The following is an 11,576-nucleotide window of genomic DNA, read 5'->3' as shown; positions in this document are numbered from 1 at the left end:
AAATGTTCCGAAATCTGAAAAATAAAAAAACTCCAAGAAAGGGAAAACCACAGTGACAATCGAATAGAGCGCCGGATCTTTAGTAGAAAGCTCCAAAAAAAGTAGGTTGGATGTGGGATGGAGAGGCAAGGTTTACCCAAGCTTATTAACTGTGGCCGCCATCAACTCCATCCTCTTCGATCCTCTCCATTCTCTTGCCACTCTTTCACAACTCTGAAGGGATAAGGCACGCTGGAGCGTCATGGTTAAAAATAAAAGGACGAGGTGAGCTCGATTCCTAACCTTTTATTTTCCGTTGTCATAATTCAAAACTCTTCAACGTAACGGTTTTTTTGCGTGGGATACCCGTGGTATCCCACAATATTGTCATCGGCTCGAGTCCGTTAATGCAAATGAGTATCTCAAACATGCACCCTTTGGGTACCTGATTTTGGTTCATGCATTCATCTCTCGCTCCTTAGGAGATATGTTTTCGTGGGAATAGCAAATATATTTGACTGTTTTTTTTTTTTTCCTATTAGTCCAGTTTTTCAATAATAACCTCTGATCAGTTAATGGCAGGCATGAATGAAAGACAAATTTTTTATTCGTTATAAAATGTACTATCGTAGACCCTTTCTCCTGATCACGTTCAAAGAATATCTATGAAAATAGTCAAAATACACCAGTGACACAGACAGATCAAATAAAGTAAAGTATCTTTATTCAATCATGGAGATCACTTTCACACATTAAACAATAGAACTGCACAAAAGCGAAAGCAAATTAACCAGTTACATTGAATTACACATTATTTAGAAACCCTCTTTTACCGTTCTGATGTAGCTGTACTACCAACTTCTTGAGGTGCGATCAACATAGCACAAGAAGTAGTTTGGTAAATTACCAAGAGGTTTTACAAGGCTTTGTTAGCAAAAGTAGCGAGTCATTCTTGCCAGGGAGTTACCTAAAGTGATCACTGATCACTCAAAGATTCTACAAATACATAAGAACCAGCCTCAGATATTTGGGAAACGTTGGAGCAAAACGCTTAAGGATAAACCTCCCTGGAAAACAACCGCCACCTTAAATCTAGCAGGCCTGCTCTGAACAGCTGTAGTGCACTGGCCATGATGTTAATGAATTCCATAGGATGAAACAAACAGCGAAAAGCTAACTGACTGTAACTCTTCAAGTATCAGGTATCTGTGTTAGCGATATCCAGCTTATCAGATGTTCCCGGAATTTTTTGTCAACCAACAGAAGTTCAAAATCTTACGGGTATTCGAACTTCAGTCAAGAAAAATCTAGTGTTAACCTTGGTTCGGGAGCGTGAGAAGACGGGACATCACTGTCCAGTTTTCACACCACTTTGTCCAGAGTTATTTCTCCTCTTTTTTTTTCTTTTTTTTTTTTTGTTATCGATTACAACGTAAAGGACTTCTAATAGCTGAGGTACCACTGACACAATACAAATAAACGAATATGCACACTTTACTTTTCTTTATACCATCCTCGCTCTTGCCGTCAAAATGAAACAGCTCTTTCTATTCAACTGACGTAACATTTCAAAACTGATACCAATATATAGGTTAAGCTTTTTGTCACATGGGCGCCAGCGTCCAATCGCTGTAAGTTTTTTTTTTGTTAGCATACCCTTAAGCCCGCTTGTCACTACGACATAAGCACAAGCATATATAAGCATAACGGTAGCGAGGATGTACAACGCAAGCATGCGCAGAATGTATAATTGGCCTATTTTCGGTTCCGTACCATTCTCGTTCCCAGAGGCCGCGCTCCTTTTGGTCAGAACCAAGAATCGCGACCTTTGGCCTCGTCCAACACCGGAAGTCCGTGATTCCCGTCACTCTGTGCATGCTCAGTCAAGTCTAACAAATCTGATTGGCTGGGAATACGAAACGATTACTCTGCGCATGCTCAGAAAATTGGACCTTCCAAGAGGTCGCGATTCTTTGTGTTGACCAAAAGGAGCGCGGCCTCTGGGGACGAGAATGGGTTCCGCACCTCCTCGATGCAGTAAAACAAAGGACGATGTTTTAACATAAGCATAAGCACAATCGCTAGACGAACAAAATTCTTTGTTCTGCTTGTCCTTGTGCTTATGCTTGTGTTTTGCGCGATCTCACTATCGCGTGCTTGTGCTTAAATGCTTGTGTTGTTAGCGTCCTCACTGTCATTATGCTGGTGCCTGTGCTTGTGTTTATGTCATAGTGAAAACCAGGCCTTATAAATACATTCTAAATTTCAAAATTCAGCCGTTCGTTTGGCCATACCTATCTAAACTTTGTCTCTACTTTCACTGCGAAACTGTAAAGTTCTTTCCAAATAGTTTTGTTTCAACCACCCTGACCCGAAAACGATTACTTGAAGAACTCAGACGCACTCCAAGCTGACGAAAACAACGTGCTTTGAAGCCTGCCTAAGCACAACAGTTTGTCAAATCAAGCCTTATCTCTTCATCTCTCCAATGGCCTGGGCGTTCTTTCAAAGTCTACTTAGGCCCAAAGCTAAGATCGGCAGGGGAAATTGCAATGTCCATAGTATGTACGAGACGTCGTTTGTCAAATCCGTGATCCCTCATCTATACCATAATGATGACACATCCTGCATATACTAAAATTGAATCTGGCAATTCTATAAATTTAATCAACTTATCGACTGCAAATATATTAATAAGAAATATTTTAAGTGCTGCTGATTGAATTGATCAGTTTGATTATAAATAAGAAATAAAAATTAGCAATATCGCATTTTTTTTAACTGTTCAAAGCTCGTTGACAATTTTCATTTTTGTGGCATCTCCGATTTATTTATGACAATTCAATAAAAGGTTTCGAATCATGTTAAAAATTCAATCACCGCGAAATGAATGCTTGAAATGCCTTTCCAATTCGTTGAACTCCTAACTACATAATGCAGAGGATGGAGATTGCGACAAATTCTGCAATAAATCCAAAGCACACGTCAAAACGTTAAAACGTCCGTGAACTCCTAAAGCATTTCTAACATGTGTCAGTCATCGTCAAATATATTATTAATGGTTTTCTATAAATCAATTCGTTTTTAAATCTTTTTTTTCTTTTTCTTCTAGATGAAAATCAATCAAAAAATAAAGGACTTTGCTCCTCCACCACTGACAGTTGAAATTCAGTGGAAGGAAGGTCCACAACATTAACTTTACTCGTACATATCACGGCAACTGCGTCTAAAGGTTAAGATGAAAACACGGAGAACAAAAGTCAAAGAAACAATAACAACATCAACACATTATCTCACGACCCACCCATCGTCCTTGACTGGCTAATAATACTTCTTACACTTAGCCATGTCCTCCGTTATTAACGCAGGAGCGTTTTTCATGCACTCGTACATCTCTTCGAACTCTTCTATGAACATTTCTGTTAGTTTACCGGGATTGGCAAGCACAGCTTTGTCGGACAGAACACTCATGCGCAGTGTACCCGCATAGCTGAACACCGTAATCGACATGCCCGTATCGCTGACCAATGGGGGCCAAGGTATCGCGATCACCACTTCCTTTCCGCCAATTTCAAACGGCGTCAGAGGACCTGGCACATTGCTTAGTATCAGGGAAGCATGTCGGTTGAGAGAGAACGAAGAAAACCGGCCGATGAAATCAGGTAACCTGCCAACAATATGGTCGTAGATGAACCCAAAGATTCGCCAGTCTGTTGAAGACTTCAACTTATCCATTCTCCGCTTGGTTTCCAGCAAACGCTTGAGTGGATCGGCCATGCTGACAGGCAGGTTGTAAAGCAAGCCAGCGGAGTGATTCTCCAGGGGTATGTTGTCACGTGACAGAACTTTGGGAGAACGCGTGTTTATACTTACAGCGATCTGGATGTCAGCGGGATTTTCCATTCCCTCGGAACTCAGATATCGACGCAACGAACCCGCTAAACAGGTGGAAAGAACATCATTCACGGTTGTACCTAAGGTAGAGAATACGCGATGACAGTCTTCGGTGAGAAGCCGCAATATAATTTTATAAAGCGACTACACCCTAGTCGATCATCTTGTCCAATTTGAACATACAGGTGAACCCCTATTAAGCGGCCAACCTGTTAACTGGCCAGTTATCAAAGTCCCGCAAATGCTTACATTAAAATACTACATTCAAATAAAACCCCTATTAAGCGGCCACCTTTTGGTCATACCGATGAAGGTTTTTCTATTGCCCTAACCCTTATTATTAAAGCGGCCACCCAAAATTTAATACACGTAGTTTCCCTTGGTTTTGGAAAAGGTGATAAAAAGATAAGAATCCGAAATAGAAATTTACTCAAACACACGTTTATAATTATCCGCACGTGATTCCATGTTACCTTAATGTATTTGAATAAATTATTTGAATAAATAATTGAGGTTTGTACAAATCCTTATGCTAATCTCCGACGAAATTCTATTAACGGCCAACTCAAAGGCAACTCCTACTAAGCGGCCACCTCCCATTTCCCCGAGGTTAACAACTGTAATTGAATTAAAAAAGATTCATCCGACTGCCAAATTGGGCTCGGCATCCGGGCTCATCCAATTCTGGCAGTCCTTGGAATCTTTTCATCCAAATATTTCCAAATTGGACAGCATGTAGCGCTACTGGTGAAAGTACACATCTTAATCAGATCTAGACTCACGGACAAACTATTGTAACAACATTGCCTTAACGTGGCAGCATATATGGTAAAACCAAATTTAAACACTAGTAATCCCACGTACGAAACACAAGAAGCTCACAGCTAGAATCACTCATTGAATAAGGTTGTTATTAACTTTGTGGAACCTTGAAGACGAGGACAGCTCTAACCAAGGTCAACACTCCCACATAGGGGGTCAAGTGTACCTCTATAGTCTTATTAGAAACTATTCTGGTTGATTTAACGTATGTTTTCATCACCTGTTCGCGTCTTGATTTCTTTAATAAGTTCAAGGTTGATTGCTTTAGTCCAACTAACGCACTTTTCTCCAGACATCTTCTTAGCGGGAAAAGGGTTGTCTGCTTTGGATAGTGCCACGCTTAAAAGGGCCAATGGGCCTGTTAGAATGGCTTTCCACACCTGCAAAATACATAGCAAACAGAATGTGGCAATGAATCTCACTTAACAGCAAAGTTGCTCTCAATTTACATTAGAGAGCTTAAGCAAACCACGACGGCAACGGCAAATAAAAAGTCAACAAACAAAAGGTTTATAAATAAAACAATGGCTAAACACGTGCGTTTTAAATCTTTGCACATTTCGTAGCCGTCCTCTGCAAATCAACAACCTGAGATAATCAAGTGCTGCGTATTTAGAGAACGTAGGCCACGACGGCAACTTGTTTTGAATTGATCACTGAAATTACATGTATTTAGTTTGAGGAAGTTTTCAAATCGATTGGCGAACTCAACAGATTCAGATAGTTACGAAATTCCAAAGTAAAATATAAATCTATTTATTACTAGGCCTATTTTAGCAAATTTAAAATGCCAAAATTGTACGCGTAATGAACTCGCCTCGCGCGCGCGAAGGAGTGACAACAAAAACGAAGCGTTTAGAACTACCATACTCGACAATCCTTACCTGTTTTTGTTTGTCACAAGGGGTGGCCACGGGTTTTTTGACACGCAGTAGCTCTGGCTTCTTATCCATGAGCCTGGAAAACAGACCAATTAAGGCGAATCCGTCTCCTAAAGCATGATGCATCCTCATACAAATGGCGGTCTGATCCTTGCCCGGCATGTCCAAAGGCACCACCAGAATCTCCCACGGGGAAATGTTGTCACGCATCGGTGAGGAAAACTGCTCACTAAGCATTCTCTGCAATTCTAGTTCGTTACATGGAGAAGGGCCTTCGAATAGGTACACGTGCTTGTTGATATGAAAATCTGGCTCGTCTTGCCAAACGTAGCGCCAGTAAGTTTGAACTATGAGTTTGCGCATGCGTGCATAGCTAGGTTCCTCGACATTCTGTACCACACGGGCCATGAGCAGCTCACGGAGCTCTGGCAGATCTATAGAGCCATCCACCACGAATAGACCGTTGATAAAGTTACGGTTGTATTCTGTCTCGTGCAGAAACGGTACGTCCCAACTCGCCAGCAGCCTCCCTAGTCTGTAGTATGAAATGCAAATCCCTTGGAACCACTTGAAAATTCTGAACAGGAACCAGAGTGGAAGTGTCAGGATAGCAAACAACGTCCACAGAACAAAGGCAAAGAAGCACAACAGGCCATAAAGAAATGACGGAGCAGATTCCAAGTATTTTGAGTAAAGATTCATTTTGGAATGAAAAATCGACGCGTTGTTTGTCCGGTGAACTGTTCCTTATGACTCTGTCCCTAAATCCTGCAAAAGCAAGCACAGGAAACTGTGAAAAAAACATTCAACACTTAAAAATAGGTGACGAGTTTAGGCTTTTTGGAAAACAACAGCAAACTTTTAAAACTGACAAACGCAAAATGCAGGGTCACCCTCTCTCTCTCTCTCCCATAAGAAGGACAATTTCCTAACAAGTCTTTGCAACTTGGACACGATTCTCAAAATTCTTGACTGAATCACCACAGTGTATTATATTTCCAAACCCGTGATTCTAGCCTGAAAACAATATAACGCCGTTTTTAACCAAACAACTAAGGAGATCTTACGAAAAAAATTGCCGGACAATTCGCAATGCTAGGTAAGCGTTAAATAGTGTTACAGGTACAAGCAACCAGTAAATTAAACTTCACAAATACCTCACTGGATTTCCGGGCAAATGCCCAACTGACCTTCAGTAACCTTGGTCGTAACATTGCCCAAGATTTGTGACAAACTAACACGAATATTACAAACAATACTGAACAATACAAATACATTTTTCACTGGTGTAGACCCCTCGTTCTACCGACTTATTTTCCACGTGTTTTTGTGTGAAACTTCAGGTTTACGCGGTAAATTTATGTCATTACAACGCCGGCACCGAATTTAGTAACATTCGGTTAAGTTCCATTCATTTGCCCGGCAAATGATGAAATCTAGTCGCATTTAGCATTCCTTTACCACAAAAACAGACATCTGTTTTGCTGTATCGATACACCAACAAGGATATTTAGGAATTTAAGATTGAAGTACACCGGCCAATTCTCGTCTAGTGTAGCGGTGAGATTAAGCGGAGTTAAGGTCGTGTTTAACATTTTACTTACTGCTCATACATTTGATGTCCCCTGCACCCCTGCTACTTGAAATTAACTGGATTTTAGACCCACGGTATTCGTAAATGAAATGCGATTAACCTTTCCGGCAAGGCCAAAGTAAATTTACATGTAACCTACACCTACTCCAGCGGCAAGGTCGACAAAGAATCCACTTACAGAGAAAACAGCAAAGAATTTTCCCCACAGGAAATGTATGATACTTTTTTTCGGCGACGAGCAAAGGTCAAAACCTGCGAGGACAGAACTGAAGCATACCGCGAAGATGCTCTTCTGGAAACGTTTTGTGGGCAAATATGGTCATGACATGCATGTGTTAATGTTACTCACGTGCTTCACGTGCTTCGAGCAATGCTAAAATCATCGACAAAAATTGTCCTGACATGGATTTCTATCGACTGCCCTCTTGGCAGGAGTGACAAGTGATTTTCTTTTGATTTTTTCCTTTTCTGCCAGAGGGCGCTATTCCTAATTTTGGTATGGCAAAAGGCCGTGACACGAAAAGGAAGTGACATCATAGTTCCGGATTATATTCCGAGTGTTGTACTCCCTTGAATAAAATATTGGAAGACATTCCACGCACAGTGGAGCCCTAACGATATGCCACGGGCACGTTAAAATTTATATCGTTAAACCGGGATATCGTTATAGCCGAATTCCCGGAATAACGATATTGTGGGAAAATTTCTGTAAATATCGTTATACCGGGATAAAGCTGATAATCGCCTTTTTACTGCACGTTATCTAATAAATTTGTAATTGATCATCAAATGCGTTACAACATCCAGAGTATTATTCAATGTCCTTAACGCATGTCAAAAACAGTTTGTACAGCTCACAAGATGTTCGTTACCTAAAATACAGAAAATTCTATGGCATCACTCTGATCACTGAGGAGTACCCGACGGAGCCGCTCGACAGAAAACCCGCTCGACAGGCTGCAATTACGCTGGCTGGGAAATATTAGCATTAGATCATTTACTGACTGAGATTTTCGTTCAGCGTCTGGCTTGCTAAAAACTGATTTAAAACACTGTCCCTAGCTGGAAAAAAACGTGACTTGTTTGTTTTTCCTGACTGTGACTTTTTCGAAAAAGCAGTCAATTAAACTGCTTCCGTCCTGGGACATAAAAAACGCGCGAGTGAGCTCTAAGGTCTAAAGTCCTCCGCCGTGAGTCAATAAACCGCAAGCGGCCGTACTTACTCCCAGCGCCACGCGCTGCAAAAATAATGCAAATCAACGCGCGCGTGATCATGGTGCCATGCCCGAAAATGATGGCTTTTTTTTAGTGTTGCGGTTTATCTTTTTCATCAATCAGTAAAACTTGCATAACACCAGCAGCTGTCATTTTCAATGACGTGATAACACTAGTATCTCGAATAGCCAAATCCGTAAGAGACGTTCTTTTCAATGGAATACGAACGATCTCCAGGATCTCCGCTCGTTTGTCGTTCCAAAGGCCTGAAGAAGCCGTCACTTCAGAAAACCGCTGCTGGCGCTATTGTGCTGCAAGCAGTCAGCAGTTGTAAAGAAACAGTGGAAAGCAACGTAAAGGTTGGTAAATTCATTCCCATAATTCTCTTGCTTGCACACGGGGCAGTGATGGTACATTGTACTGGAATCAGTGACACTGTTCGCTGTCTGTTTTGCATTAATTCTTTCATTTATAGACAACTAAATTTAAAAAAGGTATCGGCGGCATAAGAACCTAGACTCTAAGGTGTTCATTTACATTCCTCTTTTGCAGTCATTCTGAGTTATTTCGAGGGCTCCGCTGGTAAAGGAAAGAAACGAGATCTGCCAAATCTGAGATCTGCTGTGAAAGGGACTTGGCGCAGACAAACAAAGCAGCTGGATAAAGGGTAGGCATAGTGTTCTGTCTATATGCGCTAGTCGTCTGCATTGGTGGTCAACTTTTCTCTCTTGATGCTAAAGTAGTCAAGTAAAGTGATCTCATTGTACCATACACTCATCGTTTCGCTCATAGCATTTTTGGGTTGCTATGAATCTGCAAATTTGCCTAATCGAAAATTTCCCGAAAGTTGCCGGAAGACGAGGGACATGGTTTGCCCTCTTTTTCAGTCTTATTGGGTACATTAAATGCCTTAATCGTGGTTCAGTGCTAGCCTAACGAGTTAATGTTTGTCCTCTGGAAAACAAGGGACCATCGCGCGTTGCTCACCAGAAATGGCCGTCGGGTGAATTCATTCTACACTGTTCGCTGTCTCTTTGAGAGAAATGCTTTTGGTGAACTCATTCCACATTGTTCGCTGTCTCTTTGAGAGAAATGCTTTTATTTTGAGACCCTAAACTTATTAATGTATCGACGATTCAAGATTGCCGGGAGTTAATTTACATTTGCAGTCATTCTGAGTCATTTCAAAGGCTGGAGAGAAAAAAGAAAAGAGACTAAGGGAAAACATCTGCCAGATCTAAGTTCCGCTGAGAAAAGGACTTACCAAAGAGACAAAGCAGCTGGATAAAGGGTAGGCATATTTGTTTACATGCGCTAGCACGGACTGCATCTGACTGCATTGTTGGACATACAACTATCCTCTCTGATGCTAAGGTAAAGGGATCATTGTACCCGACATACAATCAACGCCTCGCTCATAGCACTTTTGTATTACTTTAAATCAGTGCAACTTTGCGTGATGGAATTTTCCGAAAGTTGACGGGCGACAAGGGTCAATTGTTTGCCCCCTTTTTCAGTCTTATTGGGTACATTGAATGCAAGGGACTATTTCGCGCTGCTCACCGGAAACGGTAGTTAAATCATGCAATGTATTTTAGGATCCGGACGCACTGGACTAACAAAATTTGTTTGGCCCTTCCAAAAATCTCGACAAAATTTGTCTCTGCCAAATTTTTAATTTGTCAAGCGTGGGCGCACTGAATCACAGCAAAATATTTGTTAACCACAAGTGTCAATCACATGGAAATAAACACCATACTTTGCCGCTTGTTTCTTTGGATCTTTGCCCCTTTTTCTGCTCTCGTCTGCTCTTGAATCCTTAGCTTGGCTGCTTTCCATTTGATTACATGTAGTCGTGAAACTTGCACTTGTACTTGTACTCGGCTGACTCGGGTGGACATACGGATGTACAAATTGAGCAGAGCTTGGTCCTGGAGATGCAGCTGGAACGTTAACGTAGACTTGGGAACCGTAATAGTTGTACTGTGCGAACGGATCGTCATGGAGCACACCGAGGTACGAATCTTCCATGTTTATCGTTTGATTGCCGCGCAAATATAAATTTAATTTTGGCGGGCTTCGGACTGACTTGATTGACATTTTCCTTCAAATCATGGCGTGTGAATTGACAAATCTGTCAGATTTCACGCCTGACAAAAATTTGTCCTGCTCCGAGGCAGGACGACGGCGTCTTTGAAGTTTGGTAAGCCTTGACAAAATTTGGTAGATCTAAAAATCACCGGACGCACTTGTCTCAGGGAATTGATGACAGATTTTTTCGCAAAATAAACAAAAATTTGCCCAGTGCGTCCGGGCCCTTATTTGGCGTAATAAGTAAAATGTTACAATTGTCTATGTTATTAAAATCTTTGTCAGTTAAAGAACTCAAGATTTTACCTTCTTAAACTTTCCATCAGTTTGGTAGTTGAGAAGGAAACAACTTTCGTCTTTCTGTGCGGCTTTCTTTGAGCGAAAATATATCATTTGTCGCCTTTGGTTGTGTTTCACAAAGCTAGCTGGTCGGACCTGTAGGTTCTGCGCGTGTAATCATGTAATAATTGAATTTCCGTACCAGGAACCGAAGGATCTTTCGAAGCCTAAAGATGAGAGAAATCAGCGAAGGATTACAGAACTCGCGATCGCTGGAAAACACTGTTTTAGAATTGTGAAAAGCAAACAACTAAGCAAGTGTCCGGAAAATATTACCAAAGTACAATTTGACAGGCATAACGCCGATGTGTTTGATTGCGCCAAGCAAGTGAATTTCCGGTAATAAACGCGATCCAAACCAGCTTTGAACTCGTCGTTGACCTAGCAGTTGAGGCAACGGTTTCATTCTGCACGCTAGTGCCGTGAATTAACGAGTCGTGTAAAGAATGATCTATCGATGAACTGTATATCGAAATAGACACTTCTGCCAGTTTAAAATTCTTTGACCAAAGAGCGCACGTCTGGATAATAATTTTGCCAGGTTATTTGGCAGGCATCTCTCGCCTGTGGTATTGGGCGGGCGTAAAGGCGAAAACTCCTTTTTTTTTTTGGCATGTTCACTCGCTTAACACAAGGCCAATGGGGCGAATTCCTTTGGGGTGATCCGGGTCAGGATTTACGATCCGAGATCACACTGATCATGTTAACGAGAGGCCGCAAATGACCTTTGGAACATCAGGAGATAAGTTGACCCATGAGAA

General features: G+C 41.4%; 2 protein-coding genes and 1 long non-coding RNA gene across 4 annotated transcripts; 1 reads left to right on the top strand and 2 right to left on the bottom strand.

The window, feature by feature from the left end:
• Positions 1-681: 681 nt before the first annotated feature.
• Positions 682-7,719, bottom strand: LOC110064730 (uncharacterized). Of its 2 annotated transcripts, none has more exons than XM_089280172.1 (4): positions 7,349-7,719; positions 5,580-6,344; positions 4,916-5,075; positions 682-3,953 (listed from the first exon to the last, which is right to left on the bottom strand). In XM_089280172.1, the coding sequence occupies exons 2-4, from the start codon at positions 6,276-6,278 to the stop codon at positions 3,301-3,303; spliced, it is 1,512 nt and encodes a 503-aa protein (XP_089136298.1). In that variant the 5' UTR covers positions 6,279-6,344; positions 7,349-7,719; the 3' UTR covers positions 682-3,300. The 2 variants fall into 2 exon arrangements, with proteins under 2 accessions (XP_089136298.1, XP_089136297.1); XM_089280171.1 differs by lacking the exon at positions 7,349-7,719 and adding an exon at positions 7,181-7,339.
• A 323-nt stretch (positions 7,720-8,042) lies between these two features.
• LOC149097411 (uncharacterized) lies at positions 8,043-9,617 on the top strand. The gene is made up of 3 exons (XR_016204405.1): positions 8,043-8,744; positions 8,938-9,052; positions 9,555-9,617. It is a non-coding gene; the product is annotated as an uncharacterized LOC149097411 (long non-coding RNA).
• A 424-nt stretch (positions 9,618-10,041) lies between these two features.
• On the bottom strand, positions 10,042-10,702 carry LOC149097410 (uncharacterized). The gene has a single exon (XM_089280593.1). The coding sequence runs from the start codon at positions 10,483-10,485 to the stop codon at positions 10,105-10,107; it is 381 nt and encodes a 126-aa protein (XP_089136719.1). The 5' UTR covers positions 10,486-10,702; the 3' UTR covers positions 10,042-10,104.
• Between the last annotated feature and the right edge of the window lie 874 nt (positions 10,703-11,576).

This window comes from Orbicella faveolata, unplaced genomic scaffold, assembly GCF_042242905.1.
Source record: "Orbicella faveolata isolate gen_17 unplaced genomic scaffold, um_ofav_v1 contig_47, whole genome shotgun sequence".
Lineage (NCBI taxonomy): Eukaryota > Metazoa > Cnidaria > Anthozoa > Scleractinia > Merulinidae > Orbicella > Orbicella faveolata.
The sequence above is the reverse complement of the archived record's forward strand: the minus strand, read 5'-3'. Positions and strand labels throughout refer to the sequence as shown.

Bases quoted from the DNA above. Each gene is read 5' to 3' on its own strand.
- LOC149097410 (XM_089280593.1), bottom strand. From the start codon at position 10,485: ATGTCAATCAAGTCAGTCCGAAGCCCGCCAAAATTAAATTTATATTTG.
- LOC110064730 (XM_089280172.1), bottom strand. From the start codon at position 6,278: ATGAATCTTTACTCAAAATACTTGGAATCTGCTCCGTCATTTCTTTAT. The intron at 5,076-5,579 runs GTAAGGATTGTC...TGTATTTTGCAG, and splicing joins CTTGTGACAAACAAAAACAG to GTGTGGAAAGCCATTCTAAC. The intron at 3,954-4,915 runs GTGATGAAAACA...TCTCTACCTTAG, and splicing joins AGAAATCAAGACGCGAACAG to GTACAACCGTGAATGATGTT.